Source organism: Bos indicus, chromosome 19 (genome assembly GCF_029378745.1).
Source record: "Bos indicus isolate NIAB-ARS_2022 breed Sahiwal x Tharparkar chromosome 19, NIAB-ARS_B.indTharparkar_mat_pri_1.0, whole genome shotgun sequence".
Lineage (NCBI taxonomy): Eukaryota > Metazoa > Chordata > Mammalia > Artiodactyla > Bovidae > Bos > Bos indicus.
The window spans coordinates 62,381,190-62,407,950 of NC_091778.1; the positions used below are offsets into that span (position 1 = coordinate 62,381,190).

Genomic DNA, 26,761 nt, shown 5'->3' on the forward strand with positions numbered 1-26,761 from the left:
CCTGTGTCTGTTTCTCCATTGCTACCCTGTAAATAAATTCTTCTTAAAAAATAATTTTTTAAGCTTTTTATTTTATATGAAAGTATAGCTAATTAGCCACCGGACTTCCCTGGTGGCTCAGATGGTAAAGCATCTGTCTACAATGCGGGAGACCCAGGTTCAATCCCTGGGTTGGGAAGATCCCCTGGAGAACGAAATGGCAATCCACTCCAGTACTATTGCCTGGAAAATCCCATGGACAGAGGAGCCTGGTAGGCTATAGTCCATGGGGTCGCAAAGAGTCGGACACAACTGAGCGACCTCACCTCCACTTTCATAGCCAATTAACAATGCTGTCAGTCTCAGGTGGAGGTTGAAGGGGCTCAGTCATACAGATAGACGTGTAAATAGCACAGAATGGAGTAGAAATAATACAACCTTGAGCATAAGTGAGACTTCGTTTTAAATCCGAGCTGGCCCTCTTAACACTGGGACCTTCAGGATGTTTCTCTTTTGTCCTAAATACTTGTTACTTTTATTTACTAAATTCGCCGCACGGGGTCTTAGTTGGGGAACATGGGATCTTCGATCTTTGTTGCACCAAGCGAACTCTTAGCAGGCGGCATGTGGGTCTAGTTCCCAGACCAGGGATGGAACCCGGGCCCCCTGCACTGGGAGCTTGGAGGCTTAGCCACTGGATCACCAAGGACGTCTCCCTGAGGATGCTTCTGAAACTCAATTTCCTCACCTATGAACTGGAGATGCCAAATCTGATGGCCAAGAGATTCAGCTGGTACAACTGATGTGAAGAAGTCCAGCACACAACAGGCGTCCACTAGACAGAAGTTTCTTGTCTCCCTTTCATATCTGTGCTTATATTTCAAAATAAGAACGCACCAGAATGTCCCCTCTATGGGCAGCCTGTCTTGTCTTTCTTTCACTGATTGACTGAATCTACCTGCTTACCCATCTCTTCCACTCGAATGTGAGCTCTTCAAAGCCAGACCCCATTCCTTGCCCATGAACAGAGTAAGCAATAGACCCAAGAAATGAGGCAGAGACCACAGCATCTGGGCTCAAAAATAAGCTGCTTAAACTCTGCAGAAGTAAAACTATGGGTTCTGGTCATCAACTGGATAAAAGGTGGAGAAGATCAGGAGTTAAGGTGTAGTTGTAATATTAGGAGCAACCTGGCTTTTCCCCATCTAGATAAAATTAAGTAAAAGAGAAAAGTCAGGCCAGTTGGGGTGGGAGGTGGAAGAAGGCAGAGGAGCTCCACATCAGATGTGCTAAGGAGAAATTAAAAGACGTCTGCTCCTTGGGAGGGCGGCTACGACAAACCTAGACAGCATATTAAAAAGCAGAGACATCACTGTGCCAACAAAGGTCTGTATAACCAAAGCTATGTGTTTTTCCAGTGGTCATATACAGATGTGAGAGTTGGACCACAAAGAAGGCTGAGCTCTGAAGAATATCATGATGCTTTTGAATTGTGGTATTGGAGAAGACTTTTGAGATAAACTTCAATAGCAAGGAGATCAAACTAGTCCATCCTAAAGGAAACTCTGAATATTTATTGGAAGGACTGATACTGAAGCTGAACCTCCAACACTTTGACCACCTGAGGCAAAGAGCTGACTCGTTGGAAAAGACCCTGATGCTGGGAAAGATTGAGGGCAGGAGGAGAAGTGGGTGACAGAGGATGAGAAGGTTGGATGGCATCACCGACTCAATGGTCATGGTTTGAGCAACTCTGAGAGACAGTGGAGGACAGGGAGGCCTGGCAGGCTGCAGTCCATGGGGTCAAAAAGAGTCGGACACAACTGAGCGACTGAACAGCAACCACAACAGAGGGTACTCTGAAGGGCACGTGGCAGGCTTCAAACAGGTACCCGGAGCTTCAGAGTGGACGGGTGGGGGCTGGGAGGGGAGTGAAGCCCTGGGAGTGCCAAAGGGAGAAGCAGAAAAGTCGACTGAGACCAGCGAGGAAACAAGAAGGGAAGAGGCAAGGAAGGCAGCCAAGGCGAGAGCAGGGAGAGAGAAGGAGGACTGAAGAACCAGCCGAGGACACCAAGACCCTCTGGCCGCGTCCCAGGAGGAAAACCAGCGTGGACGGAGCAGCGCCGTCCGCTCGTTCAGAAAAGGTCCTCGTTCAAAGCAGGAAGGACTCAGAAGAGCTTCCTTACAGCTCCGGTCTCGTGACTGAAGCCTTTTTTTTGCAGACCTGGTGGAGCTGAGGTATGCGCTTTGTCACGCTAACCATTTGGTGCTGACTCTGTGCTCTTGAAAGAACCTAAAGGGACACGGCAGCCAAGCGCCACCCCTCTTGTGGTCTGGGGCCCCGGGAAGGCAGGCGTGGGGGCGAGGGGTTCGGCGGGGAACCCCCACAGCTGTGCCCATCTCCTTCCTCATTCACACGCTGCTTCATTCATGAGGCTCAGCAAAAGGAAGTGCAGTTACAGGGTGTGAAAAATAACACTTTACAATGAAACCAAGGCAGCAGCTTCCAAAGACACGCAGCGATGTGTCTCGTCTTTTCAAAACGCATACTCCATCCCGGCTAGGTTTAAACATCTCGCATATATTTTAGAGAGAAATACTGAAATGTCTCCGAGTGAAATAATACGACTCTAAGACAAACTTCCTAGGTGGTGCTACTGGTAAAGATTTCACCTGCCAGAGCAGGAGACTCAGGAGACGCGGGTCCCCTGGAGGAGGGCATGGCAACCCACTCACTATTCTTGCCCGGAGAATTCCATGGACAGAGGAGCCTGGCAGGCAACAGTCCATGGGGTCACAAAGAGTCAGACACAACTTAGCGACTGAGCACGCAAGATAAGCTTCAAAATAGTACGTGAGTGGGGTGGGGTTTCCTATAGACCAAATAGCTGGTAATTGTCAAAGCTGAGTGATGAATATATGGTGGTTCATTGTCTGTCTACCTTTGACTATGATCGAAACTTTCCAAAATAGAAAGATTTTCTTGAATAGCTACTGAATCACAGAAAATTATCTTTAAGTAGTTGAAAAAGAGGAACAGAAAGAAGAGGCAAAGAGTGGGTTCTTTATCCCAGAGCCTCTGGAGGGAGCCTGACACCTCTTTCCCGTGGGGTCACTAAAGAGTCAGACACGACTAAATAACAAGAACAGACTTGCTGGACTCAGGGTTGCGACAAACCTTCAATTCGTAAAACTTGCAGTATCTGCAAAGCGCAGTAAAGCGGAGCCCAATAAACACGGTTCGCCTGTATCAGAAACGGATGCTGAGTTTCACTAATGCCTTTTCAGTATTTACTGAAATAATCTAGTGTCCTTCCTGCTGTACCCAAGCCGCCATGCTCTCTAACAAACGCGTGTCTTGCTTCTTCCCTTTCTGCTTTCTTTCGCCACCTCATTTTCACTCCATTCCCTTCTCAACTGCTCCTGCCGCGGGCCCTCCTGAGGAAGCTGTGTGTCTGCATCGCGTGCGGCAGTAGAAACTTGGAGCCTGCTAATCCCGGGATTCAGGTAACACCGACAAGGTCTTAACTTGACAATGCAAGGGGGCAAAACAAAGTTAAGGATTCAATGCCGACAGGAAGAAACAGGTAGTCCTAGATGGTCCTTGGGGGAGCGGGGTCGTGCCCTTCTCTGGAACAAAGGAGATGATGCTGACTTCCTTTCGTTTCTTTCTAACTCGATGCCAAGGAAGAAATACACCCTTTCCCCAGGCCTGTGGCACATTCTGAAATTCTTCACGTCCCGTGCCAGCAAGAAACAAGAAGGTAAAGAAGCCAAGGCCAAAACAATCTCAGAAAATACAGCAAGATTCCGCAGCTTGACACTCCAGCCCTCCGGCCTGAACAAACTCAGGAAGATCGTCTGGCCCACGGCTGCTTCTGCAATATCTCTCACCTTCCTCTCCAGGGAGGCTGGACGTTTTTGAGTTATGTTTTACAAACCACAGCCTGGCAAGACACCTTCTTGTTCTGCGGCACCCTTTGCGGGCTTAGTGCATCTCCCACTGGTGATATTTTTCTGATTAGAGGTTCAGGATGGTTGATTAAAAAATAAAGAATATGACAAAGCTTCAAGAAAACCACAAAATTTAAATGTGAGGTTTTCTGAAAAGAGAAAGCAAACAACCTGTTTTTATGCACATCTACTCAGGTTTCATTGCTGTTTCAGATCCTCCTGGAACCCTTGAGGGAAAATTCCAGAGTTCTACAGAAGGACTCAGGCGCTTATCTCACCTCTGTTAACAAATATTGCTTCGGGCGGGGCCAAAACTCGGGGTGTCAAAGAAGTGGAGTGCTCTAGTCTTCATAACACGTCTAGAAATTGTTCCAGGCAGTCCCCTTGAAACACGTAAATTAATCAGTTCTTCTCTAAGACTAATAACAAAAAAGAAAAAACAGTACAGCTGACCCCTAAATAAAGGGCTTCCCGGTGGCACTAGCAGGAAGAACCCACTTGCCAACGCAGGAGACACAGACGTGGGTTTGATGCCTGGGTCAGGAAGATCCCCTGGAGAAGGAATTGGCAACCCACTCCAGTGTTCTTGCCTGGAGAAGCCTGCGGACAGAGGAGCCTGGAAGGCCACAGTCCACGGGGTCACAGAGAGTCGGACATGACTTAGCGCGCCCGCACATGGACCCCTGAATAACACTGGTTTGAACGTCGCAGATCCACCTATGAGCGGATTTTTTCCCCAGTAAGTTTGGTGTCTGTATTTTCATTTTATAGTTCTTTAATTGTGGTGGAAAGCTTGTGCTCAGAGTTCACAACACATGGAATCCAAAGAACTAGGGTTTGAGTTTTGATTTTGTCCAAACTGCTTGCGCTTCCTGCCCTGGGTTAGTCATTTATCAATTCCTGCATTTATCAGTCCCTTTGTTTTTGAGGCAGAGACAGCAGTCTGCAGATTTCTGACTGTGTGGAGGGGGCGGGTGGGATGGGGGTTGGTGTCCAATCCCTGCGTTGTTCAAGGGCAACATAAATTCTCTGGTGGGCTTCCCTGGTGGTCCCGTGGTTAAGAATCAGCCTGCCAATGCAAGGGACGTGGGTCGAGCCACTAGTCCAGGGAGGTCCCACATGCTGCGGAGCCACTCAGCACCTGTACCATCTCTCCTGAGCCCACGAGCCGAGAGCCAGTATTCTGCAACAGAGGTCACTGCAACGAGAAGCCCACACACTGCAACTAGAGAGGAGCCCTCGCAGGCCACAACTAGAGAAAGTCCTCGAGCAGCAACGAAGACCAGCACAGTGTTAATTGATTACTTTTTAAAAAGTCCCTGTTGCTCCCACAGAATGAGCCACCTGCCTATCAGTGTGTGCGCTCAGTCGTGTCTGACTCCTTGCAACCCCATGGACTGTGGCGCGCCAGGCTCCTCTGTCCATGGGATTTCCCAGGCAAGGATACTGGAGTGGATGGCCATTTCCTTCTCCAGGGGATCTTCCCGACCCAGGGATGGAACCCACATCTTCTGGCAGGATTATTTACCATTGAGCCATCAGGGAAGTTCCGTGATCAGAAACGGGAGAGAAAGATATAAATTGAAAATTTGCCCCATGATGTCTTATACACAGCTAACTATACAATTTCTCCAAATTGGTTTTAATGGCTGACCAAAAATTAGAGGAGATGATTTATAATGATCCCTGGAAATACTAGTTTTATGATTTTCTTGACGTCGCAAGTCTGTATTGGGTTGATTTCAATTGCATACAATAGATGGTGGTTCTCACAGGTTTTTATCACTGGGGAGCAGGGTGAAGACCTGAGCACAGAGCCCACTAGCATCTATACGCAATTAGCCCGGTTACATCGGAAAACAACTCAATACGGTGCTGAGAAGAAAGAGGTCTCGAGAGAAGGGGCCAAGCCATCATGCTCATCGGCTGCAAGATCTTGAGACGTTATTAATTTAAGCCCCAGCTTTAAAATGAGAATACCAGCATCTATCAACGCTTGGTGGGACTGAAGAGCAAACACAGGCAGGACCACTGAACAAACGCGTGTTGAATAAAAAAATATTGAAGTTGCCAGCTCAGGTACACTGCTATTTGGGACGAGTGCTTTCTTTGTTGTTGTTTTAATTTATTTACTGACGTATAGTTAATTTGGGCTTTCCGGGGTGGGTGGCGTTAGTGTAAAGAACTCATCTCCCGATGCTGGAGACATAAGAGATGCAGATTCGGTCCCTGGGTTGGGAAGATCCCCTGGAGGAGGGCACAGCATCCCACTCCAGTATCCTTGCCTGGAGAATCCCATGGACAGAGGAGCCTGGCGGGCTGCAGTCCATGGGGTCGCAGAGAGTCAGACACGACTGAAGCAACTTAGCACGCGTGCCTAGTTGATTTACAATGCTGTCGATCTCTGCTATCCGGCAGAGCGATTCCGTTACACACACACATATATATATATTCTTTTTCATATTCTGTTCCACTGTGGTTTATCACGGGATATTGAATACAGTTCCCTGGGATATAGTAAGACCTTGTTCTTCATTCATCCTGCGTGTAACAGCTTGCATCAGCTAATAAACACCAAATTCCCCGTCCCTCCCGCCGCCGCCGCCCGGCCCCTTGACAACCACAGGTCTGCTCTCTGTCTGTGAGTCTCTTTGCATTTCACAGATGAGTTCCTTTGTGTCAAAGTTTAGATTCCACACGGAAGTGATAACACACGGTATCTGCCTTTCTCTTTCCGGCTGACTTCACTGAGTATGATCAGCTCTAGGTCCACCCATGTGGCAGGCAGGTGCTTTCTTATTAACAGGCAGAACCCGTGAGAATAACACACACCCAACTAACACTTGTTGAGAAGGCACAGCATGCAAGGCGTGGTTAGTGATCACTGCGGCTCCACGGGGTCAGCTCCACGTCCTCCAGTACAACAGCCTTGTCCAGACAGATAAACAGATCGGTCAGCTTTGCCATAGAATACAGCTGTGTCTCATCCTTGGACCACCATGACTCTCGGTGCTCAGTCACTCAGTCATCCCCGACTCTTCACGACCCCAGCAGTGGCAGGCAGATTCTTTCTGACTGAGCCCCCTGGGAAGCCCTGATTACTCTTCACCCACTGATTTGTAGAAGGATTCTTGCTGAAGTGTTTCGGGACAATACATAAAATCTGAATGCAAAGGAAGAACTCCTGGGTTAAATTCCCTGTACACACTTTCTACTTCTATGTCCAGGCTTCTCTATGTCCAGGCTATAAAGCTGTTTATAGGAACTAACGCGAAGCAACCTAGTTCTATTCGGAGAGCCAGATTCCACTGAAAAGCTATATTGCCATGGACTGTGCCCAAGGTATTTTAACCTTTCTGGACTTTAGTTCCGCTGATGCTAAAATGGAAAGCATTCTGTCTGTAAACTAGGACCTACCTCCTTAAATGGTCCTCTGGTGTCTGACAGGAGTACTACACCAGTTTTACTGTTGCTGTTGTTTACTTGCTAAGTCGTGTCAGACTCTTTGCAACCACCATGGAGCCTTGCGATGCCAGGCTCCTCTGTCCAAGGGATTCTCCAGGCAGGAACGCTGGAGTGGGCTGCCAGGCTCTCTTCCAGGGGATCTTCCCGACCCAGGGATCCAGCCCGTGTCTCCTGCATTGGCAGGTGGGTTCTTTACCACGGATCCACCGGGAATCATCAGCTTTATAGATAATGTCATAAAGTTTCTACTATGAGAGAGCTTGGCTGTGTGTTTATAAACTAACACCCTTCCCCTAAGGGGATTTCTGTTGAAATTGATAAGCCTATTCCCTGTTCCCATAAATTACTTTTAGCAGGGGCCGACTCATTGGAAAAGACCCTGATGCTGGGAAAGATTGATGGCAGGAGGAGAAGGGGACGACAGAGGATGGGATGGTTGGATGGCATCACCCACTCAATAGACATAAGTTTGAGTAAACTCCGGGAGTTAGGGAAGGACAGGGAGGCCAGGCGTGCTGCAGTCCACGGGGGCGCAGAGAGCTGGACGTGACTGAGCAACTGAACGGCAGGAGTATATGTCAGTGACTACTTCAGAGGTGTGACTGTGGCTCCTGTTTGCATAACACTGTGTCTTAGGGATACGTGTGTGTGTGTGTGTGGTGATGGCTCCTCTCGATGTCACAGAAAGGGGCTCCTACTCCACCAGCAAATTCCTTGATCCCCGCATCCTGACAGGAATCTCCACCTCATGCTTCTTTCTTCCTGTCAGAGGATTTACCAGTCTCAGGCTAAACACTCACGGTCACTGAGCCTCTTAAATCAGCCGGAAACCTTCATATTCAAAATAAAATAAACGCTGATTCCTAAGATGTCCATGCTCACTCTTGTCCTTTCTGCTTGATCATGTCCAATTTACCTCGATTCCCACTCAGAATTGTTCTAGGAATGACATGTTCTAGACCTAATTTTAGCACAGGGTTCTTAAGTTTAAAACCTCAGGCTGTTTATCAAAATACACATTAATAAAATTATGAAAAGACACCGACTTTCCAAAAAAAAAAAAAAGTTACTGTGGGGGTAAAATAAGAACACAGTATATTATGAAACAAACCAGGATCTAAGGAAAGTTTGGGGTTTTTTTGGTACATTTGTTACTACTTTCTAGAAAATGATGGGAAATTTGGGCAACAGTCCAGCCAAGAAAAGAAGTCCGTGGGGAACAGAGACCAGAGAAACGCCCAGCTATGGTGGATGCGATCCCTGTGGATGTGATGGGATCAACAGCACAGAGGAGAGAGGTTAGACTCAGAGAAAGGCGTGGAGGGTCCCTCTCCAAGACAAGAAGCAAGGACATAAAGAATGACAACAGGAAGAAAATTCAGTGTGAAGGGAAGTATTGACATATAACAGGGTGTTCTGCCAAGATTTCCCATGGGGTCCAGGAAATATGAGGCCAAGACGCATTAGAAGCAGCCACAGTCGGTCAGCAGAGGAGCTCTTGTAGTTTCAAACAAAATTTTACCGAGGAGACTTGCAGAACATGAGCTCCTGAGGAAGTAGCTAATATTCTGTGAGAAACATAAGAGAAAATTCCAACAAGCAGCTCAATTATGTACCATTGCAAAGTAGGCAGGTGCAGCCTAAACTCTTTTTCTTTCTTAGAAGCTTTTCCATTCCAAAGCTGGTCATCACAAAACCTGGCAACAAAAGTCAAAAGTGGTTCCCAGCTCAAGAACCGTCCATGAGTCCCCAAGGTCACACGTGAGAACACGATATGTTTTACTCTTCAATGAATTTTAGAAAGTTTGGTACTCAAGAGTTGGAATCCTTCATCTCCAGAGCTGCAAACCTCAAGGTCTACAGTAGATCTGGACATTACTTCGGCTCTTCGATTTTTATTACAGCAGTTTTATTGAGATATAATTCACATAACATAGTTCCTTACTTAAAATGCATCATCCAACGGCTTTTTGCACATTCAGAACTGTACAATCGTCACCGCAATCAACTCTACAAGATGTTCATCACCCACAAAAGAAACACCATGCCTCTTAGCGGTCACTCTCCATTTTTCTCCTTCTGGTCGTGTTGTTGTTGATGTTTAGTTACTCATTCGTGTCCAACTCTTTGCGACCCCACGGACTGTAGCTCACCAGGCTCCTCCATCCATGCAATTCTCCAGGCAAGAACACTGGAGTGGGTTGATACTTCCTTCTCCAGGGGATCTTCCTGACCCAGGGATCAAACCCACATCTCCTGCATTGGCAGGCGGATTCTTTACCGCTGAGCCATGAGGGGCAACCACTAACCTACATCCTGTCTGTAGATTAGCCGATTCTTGACACTTCATGTAAATAAAATGTTTTCAGTGAAGTATAGTTTTAAAGGCTCATCCACACTGTAGCATGTACCAGTACTTCTTCCTTTCTGTTACCTAATCATATTTTCTCATACAGACATGCCACATTTTATTTCTTCATCCATCAGCTGACATTTAGATTTTCCCACTTTCTAGCTATTATGAACAATGCTGCCTATGGACATTCATGAACATGGTTGGATGCAGATGTAAATTTTCAACTCTCTTGAGTATATGTACACCTAGGAGTGAAATTACTCTAACCTTTAATTTTTTATTTGAAAGTGCCAAACTTTCAAACTATACCAAAGCAGCTAAACCATTTTACACTTTCATCAGCAATGAATGAATGTTCCAATTTCCCTGCATTCCTTGCCAACACTTATTTTCTATGTTTTTGATAATAGTCATCTTAGTGGGGAGAAGGCAATAGCACCCCACTCCAGTACTCTTGCCTGGAAAATCCCATGGATGGAGGAGCCTGGTGGGCTACAGTCCACGGGGGTCTCAAAGAGTCGGACATGACTGAGTGCCTTCACTTTCACTTTTCACTTTCATGCATTGGAGAAGGAAATGGCAACCCACTCCAGTGTTCTTGCCTGGAGAATCCCAGGGACGGGGGAGCCTGGTGGGCTGCCGTCTATGGGGTCACAGAGTCGGACACGACTGAAGTGACTTAGCAGCAGCAGCAGCAGCAGCAGCAGCAACAAGCAGTTACATGCTGTCTCCTTTTAAGCATAGTTGAAAAAGCATGCTTTAACTTTTTTTGAATGATCGCAGTGGTATAAATGGGCTTCCCAGGTGGCGCTAGTGGTAAGGAACCCGCCTACCAATGCAGAGACATAAGAGACGCCGGTTCAACCCCTGAGTCAGGAAGATCCCCTGGAGGAGGGCATGGCAAGCCACTCCAGTATTCTTGCCTGGAGAATCCTTTGGACAGAGGAGCCTGGTGGGCTACTGTCTATGGGGTCACACAGAGTTGGACACGACTGAAGCGACTCAGCAGCAGCAGCAGCAGCATTTTAGTAGATATAAAGTGGTATCTCAATGTGGTTTGCAATTCTCTGACAATAACATTGAGCATAATTCATGTATTTATTGACCATTTATATATCTTCTTGGAGAAATGTCTGTTCAAATTCTTTATTGTTTTTTAATTGGGTTATTTGTCTTTTTATTATTAAGCTATAAAAGTTCTTTCTAGAACAAGTCTCTAGTCAGATATATAGTTTATAAATATTTTCTCTCATGCCATGAGTTATCTTTTTACTTTCTTGATGGTGCCTTTGCCATAAAAAAGCTTTTAATTTTGATGAAGCCCCACGTGTGGGTTTGTTGTCATATCTAAGATAACATTGCCTAATTCAAGGTCATGAAGATTTATACCTATGTGTTATTCTAAGGGCTTCACAGTTTTAGTTCTTACATTTAGGTCTTTGATTCACTTTGAAGCAATTTTTGTATGTGGTGTAAGGTGGGGCTTAAATTCACTCTTTTGCGTGTGGAAAGGAGATCAAACCAGTCAATCCTAAAGGAAATCAACTCTGAATATTCATTGAAAGGACTGATGCTGAAGCTGATGCTCCAATACTTTAGCCACCTGATTCGAAGAGCTGACTCACTGGAAAAGACCCTGATGCTGGGAAAGATTGAAGGCAGGAGGAGAAGGGGACGACAGAGGATGAGATGGTCGAATGGCATCACTGATTCAATGCACATGAGTCAAACGAGCAAACTCTCAGAGACGGTGAAGGACAGGGAAGCCTGGTGTGCAGCAGTTCATGGAGTCACAAACAGTCTTAACTATTGAATAACAACAATTGGACTTAACTATTGAACAACAATCCAGTTTTCTGAGAACTATTTGCTGAAAAGACTGCGCTTTTCTTATTGAATTGTATGGGGACCCTGTTGAAAATAAACTGATTGTAATGAGAATTTGTTTCTGGGCTCTCAATTTGCCTCCATGGATCTATGTTTATCCTTATGCCAGTATTACACCATCTTGATTACTGTAGCTTTGCAGTGAGTTTTAAAATCAGAAAGTGTGATTCCTCAAAGACTGTTCCTCTTTTTCAAGGTTGTGTAGCTACTGTGAGTCTCTTGCATTGTCATAAAAATTTTAGGATCAGTTTGTCAATTTCTGCAAAGAAGCGGGCTGGAATTCTGATGGGATTGCATTGAGCCTGCAGATTAATTTGGGCTATTGCCATCTTGACAATACTCTGTATGTTCATCTTTCTATTAATACTTTTTTAGGTCTTCTTTAACTTCTCTTGACAATGTAACTTTCAGAGTTTGACTTGTACTTACTTTATTAACTTTATTCCCAATTATTATATCATTTTAGTGCTATTATAAATGGAATTGTTTTTCTTAATTTCATTTTCAAATTGTTCACTGCTAGCGCATAATAATACAATTGACTTTGGTGTATTGAATTTGTATCTTGCAACTTTGCTGATCTTGCGTATCAGTTCTAATAGATTTTTAGGGGATTCCTTGGGATTTTCTATATGATAGTGATATTTTTCCTTCTTCCTTCCCAATGTGGATGGGTTTTATTTCATGTTCTTGCCTAAATGCCCTGGCAATACACAGTTGAATAGAAGCAGCAAAACTGAATGTCCTTGACCTATTCCTGATCTCTGATTTTGCCTTGACGCCTATCAACCCCTCAAATAGACAACTATCACTAGATAAATGAAGTAGGGCCAGTATGGTATTGTAATTTCTCCTTGTAATTTAAAATTCCCTAAGATGATGGTAAGAGAGTAAATTGGTATAAGCCCTATTGTGGGTAGTTCAACAAAAATCTGTTTTACAAATGCACGTTCCCTTTGTCCTAGCTATTCCATCACCAGCCCCATATCCTGCAGAGGTAGCTCCCTTTTATGAAAAATGATGGATGGACAAGTTTACTCAACAAGACACTATCTGTCACATCAAATGCACTACACCAAGGTTGGACTCAGTAAAGTGTAGGGCGTTTGAACAACGAAATTCTGTGTAGTTGAGAAGAGAATGTGGAATTTGTAATACATTAATATAGAAATACCTTAATACATTAAGCAAAAAACTCTAGATGCAAAAGACTATATGCTACTCTGTATTTTAAAATGGCAAGAAATGTATAAACAGATTTGCTCATACACGTGTAAAGTCTTTGGAAAAATACATTAGAAAATAGTAATAGTAAAAACAGGATACCAGAGGACACAGTAGGAAAAAGACAATGAACTGTAATTTTTTGTGTGCTTTCTCAATTTGACCCATGTAAACATGTGACCGATTCAGAAAACTAGCTTAAAAAGTGAAGAATAAAATCTAATGCCATGAAAGCCAGCAAACAGTTAACAGCAAGTTAAAGGACCGTCTTTAAAGGACCAGAAAGAAGTGGTGACAGGTGGTATCGAGAGTTTAGACGCTGTCAGAGCCTCAGCTCTTTTTCTGAGTCTGCCGCTAACTAGAAACTTAGAGACAGAAGTCGCTTGACTTTTCTGGACTCAATTCCTTTGCTGGAAAGTTCTGTGGTCAGGCTAGTTTACAGATTACACAACTAACAGATTGAACGTCTTCTGAGGCCAACGCTATGCGCTCTCCTTTTTGTGCATTTGAATCTCAAAGCCACTCTACAAAAACAAGCTATTTCATTAAAACTTGGAAAGAGACTGTGTGATCTAACAATGCTACTTCTTTTTTCCTATTTATTTGGCCACACCGAGTCTCAGTTGCAGCACGTGGGGTCTAGTTCCCTGACGAGGGACGGAACCCGGCCCCTGCACTGGAAGCCTGGAGTCTTTAGCCACTGAACCACCGGGGATGGCCCTGAATGATTCTTTTAAATGACTTTTTTCTTAAATTTTACAAACAAGTAAGAAAACTGTCAACTTGGGAATATCGGGTTACTCTCGAAACCCTTCTGTGCCGGGGAAGAGAGCAAATACCACTAACCGAGCAGCCAAAGACCCACTATAGAAAGTGAAAGCACATCTCCTGGGCTCAGTTCCCCAAATGCGCTCACCATCAGTCAAAGGCTGCCACACAGGGCTGCGAGGAACTGCTCACGTCCCACAGTGACACTGAAGTTCTGTTACATTTAACACTGCTCTGAATACACAGACCACTGTTTGTTAAAAAGGTTTTTTGTAGCACTGACGGACATGCACTGCCATGTATAAAACAGAGCTAGTGGGGAGCTGCTGTACAGCACGGGGAGCTCAGCTCGGAGCTCCGGGATGACCTGGGGTGGAGTGGGGAGGGGGGCAGGGAGGCCCAGGAGGGAGGGGATGTGTGTGTACACAGAGCTGACTCGCTTCATTGTAGGGCGGGACTAACAACACTGTAAAGCAATCGTACTCCAATAAAAAACAAAAAAAACATGTAAAGGGCATTATTTCAAAAATTGATGACATTGGACTATGGGATGTGAATAGGTAACAGTATCATATCAAAATTAAATTCCTAGATATTTATAAAAAAATCAAGATGAATGTAAGGATTTCATTAACTCATTTTATAAAAGGAGAAACACAGCTGTAGATACAGCTATTGGAGTCGTCCCTTTCCTAGCAGAAGGCAACCTGGGGCAGACATCCTTGCAGAAGCTGTGATCACCGACCACACACCACCCTCCCTTCTGTGCATTATTAACCTGACCGCATCAGTTTGCCGTGAACTGAATCCAGGTGCAAGCACAAGCTTGATCTGACCCAGGAGGAAAAATGGAGACACCTACGTTTAACCTACAGCTCAGCTCGAAACCCCTCCCAGTCTGTGTCCTCAGGGCTGAGGGCATTTCCCCAGCTCTGAGGTAGCTGGGCTGCGGCCCGCCCGACGCCTCAGCACTGAACTTTAGAATGACCGGAGCAAACGCAAGGCTGTGCGGTGAGATCAAGAGTGCTCCGAGCTGTACTCTGCCCCAGCCTGGATTCTCCTGCTTGACCACCTGCAGTGGGGTGTGTGCAACTTGTATCCGGCTCCCGGTTTCTCTCCATCACGCCCCCAACCTGCCTCCCCGATGTGGCTTTTCTAACTCAGCACAGGTTCTGAGCAGCTTCCAAACAGAGGGAGCCAAAGCGCCTCCTCTCTGGCTGCCCCGAGCACCCTCTGCTATCTCGGGGTTCCTGCGCTGAGTTCTCTGACACTGGAGGAACCCGGGGGCTGAAGCACGTGGGGCCCCTGTGATCTGCGAACCAGGATGGGCAGGCGTGATGCAACCCCACGGTACCCGCGGCGCACGGCTCTCAGATCCGCCGTCAGGGCTCTTAGGAGACGGTTTAAACACCAGCTGCCTCCATCGGTGAGCGGTGGGGACTGCCCCTCCGTCCTGCCGCATGCCCTGGGCCCTCCTACCGACTGAGATCACGCTGATAAACAAGGCTCTCCCGCACAAGCCTCTATTTCAAGCTCTGAGCTCAGAGTCAGGACACAGCAGAAATGTGGGCTGAAGCCCAAGAGCGCCGGGCGGCAGCGGAGGTCGTGGGGCAATCCACCTGCCCCCGGAGCCACGTGAGTCAGCAGATCTGGGTGCCTGAGGTGTTCTCGGAAGAATGCATGAATCACCTGTGGACGTCAGCCAGCCTCCTCTCTCCGTCCCCTGACCTGGCTGGCACATAGGGACCCAGGTTTGGGCAGCTCAGGTGGCAGGCAGGGAGGCTATGCCTGTGCCCAGGATACAGGCTCCCTCTGACCAACAACCCAACCATTGCCACTGTGGTCGGTCCTACAGCACCTGCAGGGGTCTCAGCCGGCTCCCCGCAAGGGGTTAATTATTAACAGACCTGGCACCCTACAGCGAAGGAGGAGAGAGCGACATGCTTCCTGGACTTCACGCTCACTTAACCCGAATACAGCTGTGCCTTCCCTGCCCTGAAGGCCTCTGCAAGCGCACCACTGCATCCACGGCTGCGAGAAAGCCCAGCCCGCCGCCGGGCCACCACGAGGCGGCAGACCAAGGCACAGATCTGCGTCCCAGCACATGCAACAGGTGTGTGACCGAGGGATCCGTTGGTTTGACCACAGGCCTCACTGTTCCAAAGCAGCCACTAGGCGGAACGGTGGGGTGGCCTGATAAAGGCTTCTCTGGTGGCTCAGTGGTAAAGAATTCGACTGCCAATGCAGAAGACGCAAGAGATGTGGCTTAGATCTCTGGGGCAGGAAGATCCTCTGGAGAAAGAAATGGCAACCCACTCCAGGCTGGAAATCCCATGGACAGAAGAGCCTGGGGGGCAACAGTCCATGGGGTCACAAAAGAGTCGGTAAAGGCTCAGGTATGGCCTCAGCATGAGAAAAACCACCTGCTCCTCCAGCAACACCTCGATTCATGCTCATCCCTGGGGTTTCTACACGCAGACTTGTTTCCTTTCAGCGTCGGGCGGTGGGGTCAATGTCAGCACGGTCGTCATGGCTTAGTGTCGTTTCTTCTTGGCCCCTTCATCAGCCCGCCCATCAGAGGCAGGACACATATGAATTTGGGTGTACATACACAGATACGCAGGAGATGTGGGTTCAATCCCTGGGTCAGGAAGATCCCGTGGAGGACGAAATGGCAACTCGCTCCAGTATTCTTGCCTGGGACCCAAGGACAGAGGAGCCTGGCAGGCTACAGCCCACGGAGTTGCAAAGACTCGGACACGACTGAGCGCACACACACAAATATAAACATGCATCTGTTCAGTTCAGTCGCTCAGTCGTCTCCGACTCTGCGACCCCATAGACTGCAGCACATAAGGCCTCCCTGTCCATCACCAACTCCCAGAGTTTACTCAAACTCATGTCCATGGAGTTGGTGATGCCATCCAGCCATCTCATCCTCTGTCGTCCCCTTCTCCTTCTGCCTTCAGTCTTTCCCAGCATCAGGGTCTTTTCCAGTGAGTCAGCTCTTCGAATCAGGTGGCCAAAGTATTGGAGTTTCAGCTTCAGCATCAGTCCTTCCAATGAATAATCAGGACTGATGTCCTTTAGGATGGACTGGTTTGATCTCCTGGCAGTCCAAGGAACTCTCAAGAGTCTTCTCCAACACCACAGTTTAAAAGCATCAATTCTTCGGTGCTCAGCTTTCTTTATAGTCCAACTCTCACATCCATACATGACTACTGGAAAAACCATAGCCTTGACTAGATGGACATGCGTGCACCCCTGCATTTGCTCCTTCCTATAATACCTCTAAAAGAGCGTCAAGACAGCTTACTGCACACTACCAAATGCTTCTCAGTTTAACAGTGGTGAAATTTTGCCCAAAGCTCCCCAGCAGAATGACACTTCTGTCTCATTTGCCAACAAAGCATCACGTAAGTGTGCCAGAACCAGTCTCTGGCAAAAGACACAGGACCATCGTGATTGGCTTAGAGCAATCATCCTCCCTATCGCCTCCACCCGGGGCTGGGGTCGGGGCCACCTCTCAAGCCCTCAAATCACACAGAGGAGGTGACATACCCAAGGGGAACGGGGCTTCTTACAGGAAGAAGGAAGGGCGGTGACAAGCGTGGCTATCAGAGCAGCAACTGATTGTATCTGCTGCATTAACCTGCAATCCGCACAGTGAAATGGGCTGAACCCTCTGAAATGAGGGAGACTTTGTGCGTCACATGCATAATTTTCCAGGGAGAGGATACACAGTGATCATCATCTCTCAGCAGGCTCATGGACCCGAGAAAATTTTATACCCGTTTTCCTTTTAAAGGAGCACAATCCTTCATCTTAAATTTACAGAGCACTAGGGTTTCCAGAAACACATGCCCTAATTCAGAAGATGCAAATGTCTTCCCGGTCTCATTAACCGGCTCCTAGGGCAGGAACCAGGAAACTGCGCGGCCTTTGTCAAACTACACTCGTCTCAATGTGACTCCTCCTTGAATTCGTCCCTAGAGACCGATTTTTCCGGCTTCTAGGGTAACTGTTGTTGTTTAGTTGCTAAGTCATGTCCGACTCTTTGCGACCCCATATACTGTAGCCCTCCAGGCTCCTCCGTCCATGGGATTTCTCAGGCAAGAAGACTGAAGTGGATTGCCATTTCCTCCTCCAGGGTATCTTCCCCACCCAGGGATAGAACCTGCGTCTCCTGCTTGGCAGGCAGGTTCTTCACCACTGAGCCACCTGGGAAGCCTCGGGGTGTTAAATCCTGAGCAAATCCGCCGTGCGGCCTGTTCAACACTCATTCTTCTAAAGGACAAGGGGACCGAGGGGGCGTCTACAAAGGGATGAAAGACACAGGATTGCAAATTCTCACGACGAAGAAGACAATTTGTGGCTTGAAAGTCAAAGAATCAAAGCCAAGGCTGGACGTGGGGCTGAAACCAACACAATATTGTAAAGCAATTACGCTTCAATTAAAAGTAAATTTTAAAAAATTTACGATATCCTCCCAACTCAGCATTAAAAAAGTCGAGGCAGCTTGTCTGTTTCACTGTGTCTTCAGGGGTTTCTCCCAGTGGCCCCAAGTGCGCTGTTCAGAGTCCTAGACGCACGACCATCACTTGGGTCAGCTGTGGGGACGGAAAGAGATGGAACCGTCTGGAGCCTTCATCTTCCAGCGCTCCCTCAGCTGTTCCATTTCTCTATCTGAAAAGGCTTCACAAATACAAAGGCATTGGCAGCAGCCACTGCAGGGGAGGGAGGGGCGGGGCATTATGAAGCCTGTGCCCTTGGGTGTGGCTGTGACATTTTTGCCAGGCAGACAACTGCTGTGCAGACAGAGATGAAATTATAGAATCCAGATTCACCCTGTAGCCACCTCGGCCGCAGGGGGACCCTATAAAATGACCATCCCGGACGGGACACTTTGGAGAATGAAAGAGGATACTGTTGAGCATGAAACCAAGACAAGTGATGTGAGGACGGGCAGGCCCCGCTAGTCAGAGGCACGGCCTCCTGCTGGTCCGTGCTTGACAATACTACTCTCCTCTGCTTTGGTCTGTGTCCTTCACCCAGAGCTTGGCATGTAGCTTACATTGCGTTAAATGTAAACGTCGCCATTCCCTTCTCCAGGGAATCTTCCTGCCCCAGGGATCAAACCTGGGTCTCCGGCATTGCAGGCAGATTCCTTACCTTCTGAGCCACCAGGGAAGCCCCATTAAACATCACAGAGAATGCAAACCAGCAACTAAAATCACAGAGCATACCATAACACATCATGACCGGGAAAGTCTGCTCACAGGGAGCCTTCCGTCTTCACTGCAACAGGACTCTGGCTGTCTTTGAGCGACAGCCACGCTGGTAGCCTTGCCATTGAAACTAACTGACGTTCACTCTGACTAAGGCATGAAGACCATGTGCATGCTTTGGTTTTTAAATCTTTGATCCAGAATATACCCGAGTGACTCACTGGACTATTTTGGTCTTGGGAATCAAGCTGCAGTGGGTCTTGCTGCAACCAACACGTGTCGGGGTAGACAGAGGACCTCCTAAGAAACCACGAGCACACGTGCGGAGACCAGGGGATCCTGCAGACCCGATGGGGCAGGCACCGCTCGAAAACCTCCTGAGCCCTGATCATATTCCTGTATGTTAAGTCATCTCCAAATCCTCTCCGGGGTCAGCAATCATTTATGTACATTAACCCCTCTTCTCCAAGTCCTCTTGGCTAAAACAACATCTCAAATCTAGGACTCTGGGTTTCTAGCTTCTTCATCACTGGCCAAAATAAAAAATAAAAATAAATTTTAAAAGATATCTTACCAGGGAGGCTTAAAGAATAATAAATCACTTTTAAAAACATACAGCACTGGATTTCTGAGCTCACAAGTAAAAATACTGATTATAAAAATTTAGAGAATAAAGAAAGGGGCAAAGAAGAAAATTAAAATTACCCAAATGAATCCCAACCACCCAGGCAAAGCTAACGTTAGTATTTCAGTGCATGACTTTGCAGACTATTTTTGTGCATATATCTTTAACTATTTAATATATATATGTTAACATAGATACAGAAATTTCTCATACAATCAAGACCTCTCTGTGTATGTAATTTTAATACCGCTTTTATCCCTTAGCATTTTATTGTGACTATTTTCTGCAGACACTAACCATAGTTTTGTAAACGTTTTCTTTTTTTAGTTGCAAAATATTCCATTCAAATGGAATATGCAAACACGGGTTGTAAAGATGACTATTTATACATAATTGTTAAGTGACCAGTGGCATAGCCAGCATGCCTTGGTTGCAATGAAATACGTTTGGCTCTTTTAAACAAAACACAAGTGGGGAATGATATGCTAAGTCACTCAGCTTCAAGAACTTACAGTCAATCCACTTAGAAAAAATTCAAGACCTCTGAAGTGGACAGAGATCCAAATGAGGGTGGTATGAGACACATTTCTGTATAGGCTGACCAGAGAAGACACTCTGGGAGGGCAGGTTTGCCGATACTCCAGCTCCTAGCTTGTGTGTTTATTTGCCTGCACTGAGTCGTGGTGGCGGCATGCAGAATCCTTAGCTGCAGTACGTGGGGTCCAGTTTCCTGACCAGGGATTGAACCCGGGCCCCCTGCATTGGGAGTGTGGAGTCTCAGCCCCTGGACCACAGGGGAAGTCTCAATAGTTTTAAAATCATACATCATTACTCTGAACATTGTTATGCTTTCTGCAGGCTTTGCCCTGCGCCAGGGAATGCCCATATGCCCTCAGCGGTGGCGGACCCCTGTAACCCCATGGGCTGCAGCCTGCCAGGCTCCTCTGTTCACGGGATTTCCCAGGCAAGAATGCTTGCATGGGTACCCATTCCCTGGGAAATCCCACGGACAGAGGAGCCTGGCAGGCTACAGTCCACAAGGTCACAAACAGTGGGACACAACTGAAGTGACTGAGCACACACACACACACAGCATAGCGTTTCCAGGATGTTCCGTGTTGTCTCAGCAAAAAGCCTGAGTCGAAAACCATTGCTTAATACTCAACCCGGCGGCAGTGAACGTGGAAGGGAACGCAGTCCTGAGCCTCTAGAAGAACCAACCAACACACAATTAAAGGAAGCTCGCCACAATGGCATTCACAGCTCCACACAACCCCCTTCCTTCCTCCCCTGCCCCCTTGATCATCTCAAACCTTCCTAGTCACAGATCACACACTTCCTAACAAACATCAGCCCATAAGCACCAAACAACGTGATGCCTGCGGAGCAGGCCAAGCAGGTGTTTTTCAGTATTAGATACAACAGCAGCTCAAGATTCCTCCCCAAGAAGTGTTGTTGTTGTTCAGTCGCTAAGTTGTGTCTGACTCTTTGAGACCTCATGGACTGCAGCACACCAGGCTTCCCTGTCCATCACCATCTCCTGGAGCTTGCTCAAACTCATGTCCATCAAGTCGGTGATGTCATCCAGCCATCTCATCCTCTGTCACCCCCTTCTCCTCCTGCCCTCAATCTTCCCCAGCACCAAGGTCTTTTCCAATGAGTTAGCCTTTACATCAGGTGGCCAAAGTATTGGAGCTTCAGCTTCAGCATCAATCCTTCCAATGAATATTCAGGGCTGATTTCTTTAGGATGGACTCGTTTGATCTTGCAGTCCAAGGGACTCTCAAGAGTCTTCTCAACACCACAAATTGGTCCTGAGAAGTATTAAAACACCCAGCATTAAAGTATTAAAAGTATTAAGTATTAAAAGATCCCAGCATTCTTGTCTTTTCCTATGCATGTTTGTTATATATGGTCACTCATCCTCTGTTTGGAGAAGGCAATGGCACCCCATTCCAGTACTCTTGCCTGGAAAACCCCATGGACAGAGGAGCCTGGTAGGCTGTAGTCCATGGGGTTGCTAGAGTCAGACACGACTGAGCGACTTCACTTTCACTTTTCACTTTCATGCACTGGAGAAGGAAATGGCAACCCACTGCAGTGTTCTTGCCTGGAGAACCCCAGGGACGGGGGAGCCTGATGGGCTGCCGTCTGTGGGGTCTCACAGAGTCGGACACGACTGAAGCGACTTAGCAGCAGCAGCAGCAGCAGCACCCTCTGTTGTTGTTTAGTCGCTAAGTGTGTCCAATTTTTTCGACCCCATGGGCTGTAGCCAGCCAGGCCCCTCTGTCCATGGAATTCTCCAGGCAAGAACACTGGAGTGGGTTGCCATTTCCTTCTCCAGCGGATCTTCCTGAGCCAGGGATCAAGTCCATGTCTCCTGCATTGGCGGGCAGATTCCTTACAGCCGAGCCACCAGGGAAGCCCACGAAGGACAAGATTTGCCCAGAAATACCAGAACCGCAGCATTCAGAGCGACACAAGCAGGCCACAAACACCCCCTGGCCTGTAGACGAACGATGAAGCTGTAGCTCAGCACGCTTAAGAACTCTAGCCAAAGCCCTCAGACTAACACAGGCTAGAAGTGGGGCTCGAACCAAGGTCCTTTGGGCTGGGGGTCTAGAGTTCAGTCTAGAAACTACTTCTGTCTTTGCCCCAGGGGGGACGGAGGCGGCTCCACGCAGACCCGGTAGCACCGAAAAGCACAGTGTGTTCTGGTGTCGTTTTATGGTAGCACTGCCTGTTCTGGAATCCAGAGAGCAGCCAAGCTTCTCCCGGCGGCTGGAATGTCCTTGCGACACAGGTCAGCAGACCAGAGTCCATGCCCCGTAGAGAAGATGCTGAGCTGCCCCTGCTCACTGAGGCGGCGGCCCGCACTGTCGCTCCGGCCGGCTGTGCCCCCGGCGGGATCCAAAGCCCGCTGGTGAGGGGCTCTGCGCACGGCCAGGGGCTGCAGGCAGGGCACGGTGCAGCCTGGCGTTTGCATGTTCCGACCCCGAGGGCGTGCGACTCATTCCCAGGGCGAGCAGAAAACCCCCCTCACTTCACCTTCCTTTCCAAACCGCCTGCTTTCGGATTTCTACACAGAAATCCTGACCGAAACTGACTTCGTGCTTTCTGAAAAAGAAAGCAATCTGACTGCCAAGCAGGGAGGAAAAGTTATGGAAAGTGGTGCATAGCACATAGCTGGCTTCTGGTTTTTTTTTTTTTTTTTTGGTGATGTGTGATTGACAATTAAAGTGGAATCTCGCTGGCCTGGGCTCGTTCCTGGCCACTCCGGAGCCAGAGAAGCTGGTGACAGTTCCCATAACTATCAGAACCAGACTTGGAACAGAAGGCAGAGGCCCCAGCTGACCTCCGCCGGCCGAGGGGCACCTCGGGGGTGCTGGGCAGCAGCTCCCCGGAGAGGCCCCCGGAGGCCAGAGCACCCCGCGGCTTTCTCAGCAGCCCGCCTTCCCAAACCAGCTCAGCCCAGAACAAAAACGACCCTGTCAGGCACCACAAACAGTGGGAAAAACACGCCTGTGGACAAAGCAAGGCCATTCAGCGGCCCCCGAGGGCTGTTTCCCACCCCTCGGGCACAGGGACCCAACAACACCCGCAGAGTCCGCTGTAGAAAGGGAAAGAAAGACACGTCTGTGGGAGGAGGAAGGCGTGAAGTCCAGGGCAAGCTGTTTCTCTTGTTCTTTCCATTTCACTGCGACCACGTGCTGCCGCTGGGCAGGCTGCGGGCTGAGCCAGGGGTGCCCACAAAAGGTTTAGAAACCATGTCACATGGACCCCTAGGGACCACGGGGGAGTGAGTATAACACGGACAGGAAGCGAGGGTTGTCCTTCAGTCGCTCAGTCGTGTCCGGCTCTTTGAGACCCCATGGACTGTAGCACGCTAGGCCTCCCTGTCCATCACCAACTCCCGGAGTTTACCCAAACTCATGTCCATTGAGTCAGTGATGCCATCCAGCCATCTCATCCTCTGTCATCCCCTTCTCCTCCTGCCCTCAGTCTTTCCCGGAATCAGGCTCTTTTCCAGTGAGTCGGCCACAATCAGCTTCCAAGATGCTCTAGTATGTGTAGGGATCGACTCATTCCACTTTGCCCCGGACATTACTGGGTTTGAAACTGAAAGCCCGCTGTACATCGGGCACTGCATGCAGGATCTCAGTTCCCCAACCAGGGATTGAACCCTTGCCTCCTGCAGTGGAAGCATAGAGCTCCAACTACTGGACCGCCAGGGAGTTCCCCAACTTTCAATTTTAATAAAAATTTATAAACCAAAACAAAAACAAAAACACTGAAAGTCCAGTCCCAGTTCCCCAGGAACCCACTCAGTCCCTGGCAGATCGGTAGGGTTTGTCATCCTGTAACTAACAAAGATCCAGATTATAGATTTTACAGCTCATGTTAACAAGTGTAAGATAAAGAAGAACAAAGGAACCGTCATTAAGTCAGAGATTCTTAAGACTTTGTGTTCACGTCTATTCAACTGTCACAGTATTTCTATGAGGTCCATTTTACAGATAAGTAAACTGTGTACAGATGTGAGAGTTGGACTATAAAGAAGGCTGAGCGCTGAAGAACTGATGCTTTTGAACTGTGGTGTTAGAGAAGACTCTTGAGAGTCCCTTGGACTGCAAGGAGATCCAACCAGTCCATTCTGAAGGAGATCAGCCCTGGGATTTCTTTGGAAGGAATGATGCTAAAGCTGAAACTCCAATACTTTGACTACCTGATTTGAAGAGCCGACTCATTGGAAAAGACCCTGATGCGGGGAAAGATTGAGGGCAGGAGGAGAAGGGGACGACAGAGGATGAGACGGTTGGATGGCATTGCTGACTCAGTGGATATGAGTTTGAGCACACTCCAGGAGACAGTGAAGGACAGGGAAGACTGGCCTGCTGCCGTCCACGGGGTCACAAAGAGTCAGACACAACTTGGTGACTGAAGAACAACAACAGAGAATCAGACTCCCCAGGTGGCTTAGAGGGTAAAGAAACTGCCTGCAATGCAGGATACCCGGGTTCGATCCCTGGGTTGGGAAGATCCCCTGGAGAAGGAAATGGCAACCCACTCCAGTAGTCTTGCCTGAAAATTTCCATGGATAGAGGAGCCTGGTGGGCTGTAGCCCTTGGGGTTGAAAGAGTCAGACACGACTGAGTGACTGAACATGCTCGCAAACTGAGAATCAGAAAGCCAAGTGCCACAAGGCTGCATGACAACTAGTCATCAGGGGAAAGCTCATAAGCATCACTTGACTTGTCTCATCTTGAGAGGGCAGCTTGCAGCCCTTAAGGGAAGGTCCGCCGAGTGTGCGGCTTCCCCATATGCGAAACTGAGGCAGTGCACCCCTAAACGCCAAACCTACAGCTTGCTGCATCCCAAGACAGCAGAATTTATCACCTCAGACGAGAACGAACGGCTCTCTCTCTTTAAGTATGTTTTACCTGGGGCTACAAATGTTTGTTGGTGTAATTAATTACTATTCTTCCCCAAACATATTTTTTTAATCATTCATAGAATTTCAAACATTAGAATCTTCCCTAATTCAATGTCATCACGATCTTCGGTTACAGTAACCTTTAGCTGCTCTCCTAGAAATCCACATTCTTAAGTGTGAAACGTGCAGATCCAAATATAAGTTTAGTTAGAATACCATGACTGTCATCAAGATGCTTTGGGGCCTTTGGATGGGAAGCACACCTTTACAAATTCTTCTGTATTTCTGAAACGCGCAGTAGAGATACTGAATGCCCTCTGAAAGCACGCACATCTCCCAGTTTTTCTGAGCCTCCCTGTGGTTTGTTCTGGACGGTGGGATGTGAGTAGAAACGGCAGGTGCCCCTTCTAGTTCAGGAATCAGTGAAAAGCCCAGGCTGGAATCTCTGGTCCCCTCCTCTCCTGCCACAGACACCTTCAACACCCACTTGCGGTACATGGCGTTTCTGCAAGAGCGCAGTCGGAGCCTCGTCCAGCTGTACCCGACGTGAAGTGAGTAAAAGAGCACTTGTGTGAGGTCACTGAGGGTCGCTGGTTACTGCCTCACCCCAGGGGAGCTCATCCGGGCGACCTTCTTCTTCCTTCCTATTTTTCTCAATTATGAAATTTCTTGCATGGGTCTTAAGAAAAAACATCCAAACTTAAAATAAGGCAGGAGGGACTTCCCTGGTTGTCCAATGGCTAAGACTCCATGTTCTTCAAGATAGGGGAGCCCAGGTTCGATCCCTGGTCGGGGAACTATATCCTGCATCCTGAAACGAAGAGTGAGCACGCTGCAACTGCACACGATCACCCTGGCCGCTGGACTGGCCCACGTGATCAGTTCTCGTCACTGAAATACGAGACGTGAAATACGTCACTTCCGGGCTGAGGCAGCAAGATGCGCCGTCGTCATGGAGACGGGGGACAAGACCATCTTCTCCAGATGGTACGACCACACGATGACAGAGCCGCAATCTGGCCGGGTCACTGAGTCATTGTGTGGGGCGGGGTTTCCTGACGATTCATTTGGGACATAGGGCATGAGTAAGGAATAATATTTTTCTTGTATTAAGCCACTGAAATGTGAAGGTTTTCTGCAAGCTAGTCTAAGCGGGTGAGTATAGTAAGAATAATAACTCCGTTTCAATGAAAAGATAACTGGAGTCTTGAGAATTCATACCCCAATGTTTCTTCATCAAATCGACCATTGCCTAATTATTGGGTTGGCCAAAATTTTCCTTCAGGTTTTTCCATGAGATATTAGGGGAAAATCAGAAAGAACATTTTGGCCAAAACAATACTTCTTTTAAAACTTTTATTTTATATTGGAATAAAGTTCTTGAGTGCCCCTTGGACTGCAAGGAGATCAAACCAGTCCATCCTAAAGGAAATCAATCCTGAATATTCATTGAGGGACTGATGCTGAAGCTTTAATACTTTAGCCACCTGATGTGAAGAACCAACTTGTTGGCGAAGACCCTAGTGCTGGGAAAGATTGAAGCGGGGAAGAGAAGGGGACGACAGAGGATGAGATGGTTGGATGGCATCACCAACTCAATGGACATGAGCTAGAGCAAACTCCGGGAGATGGTGAAGGACAGGGAAGCCTGGCGTGCTGCAGCCCATGGGGTGGCAAAGAGTTAGACATGACTGAGTGACTGAACAACAACAAAAAACAGTTGAACAATGTTGTGCTGCTGCTGCTAAGTCGCTTAAGTCGTGTCTGACTCTGTGTGACCCCACAGACGGCAGCCCACCAGGCTCCCCCGTCCCTGGGATTCTCCAGGCAAGAACACTGGA

General features: G+C 47.8%; 1 protein-coding gene across 3 annotated transcripts in view; it reads right to left on the reverse strand.

Moving 5' to 3' along the window:
* The window catches only part of MAP2K6 (mitogen-activated protein kinase kinase 6), a 106,460-nt gene that overhangs the window by 40,929 nt on the left and 38,770 nt on the right, over window positions 1-26,761 (reverse strand). The window contains exon 1 of one of the 3 annotated variants that reach the window (XM_019981359.2): window positions 18,880-19,033. The exons of the other annotated variants lie outside the window; for them this stretch is intronic. Coding sequence (XP_019836918.2) covers window positions 18,880-18,892 — 13 coding nt within the window. The 5' untranslated portion in view covers window positions 18,893-19,033. Of the gene's footprint in view, window positions 1-18,879; window positions 19,034-26,761 lie in introns of those variants that run through there. 3 annotated transcript variants of the gene reach the window in all.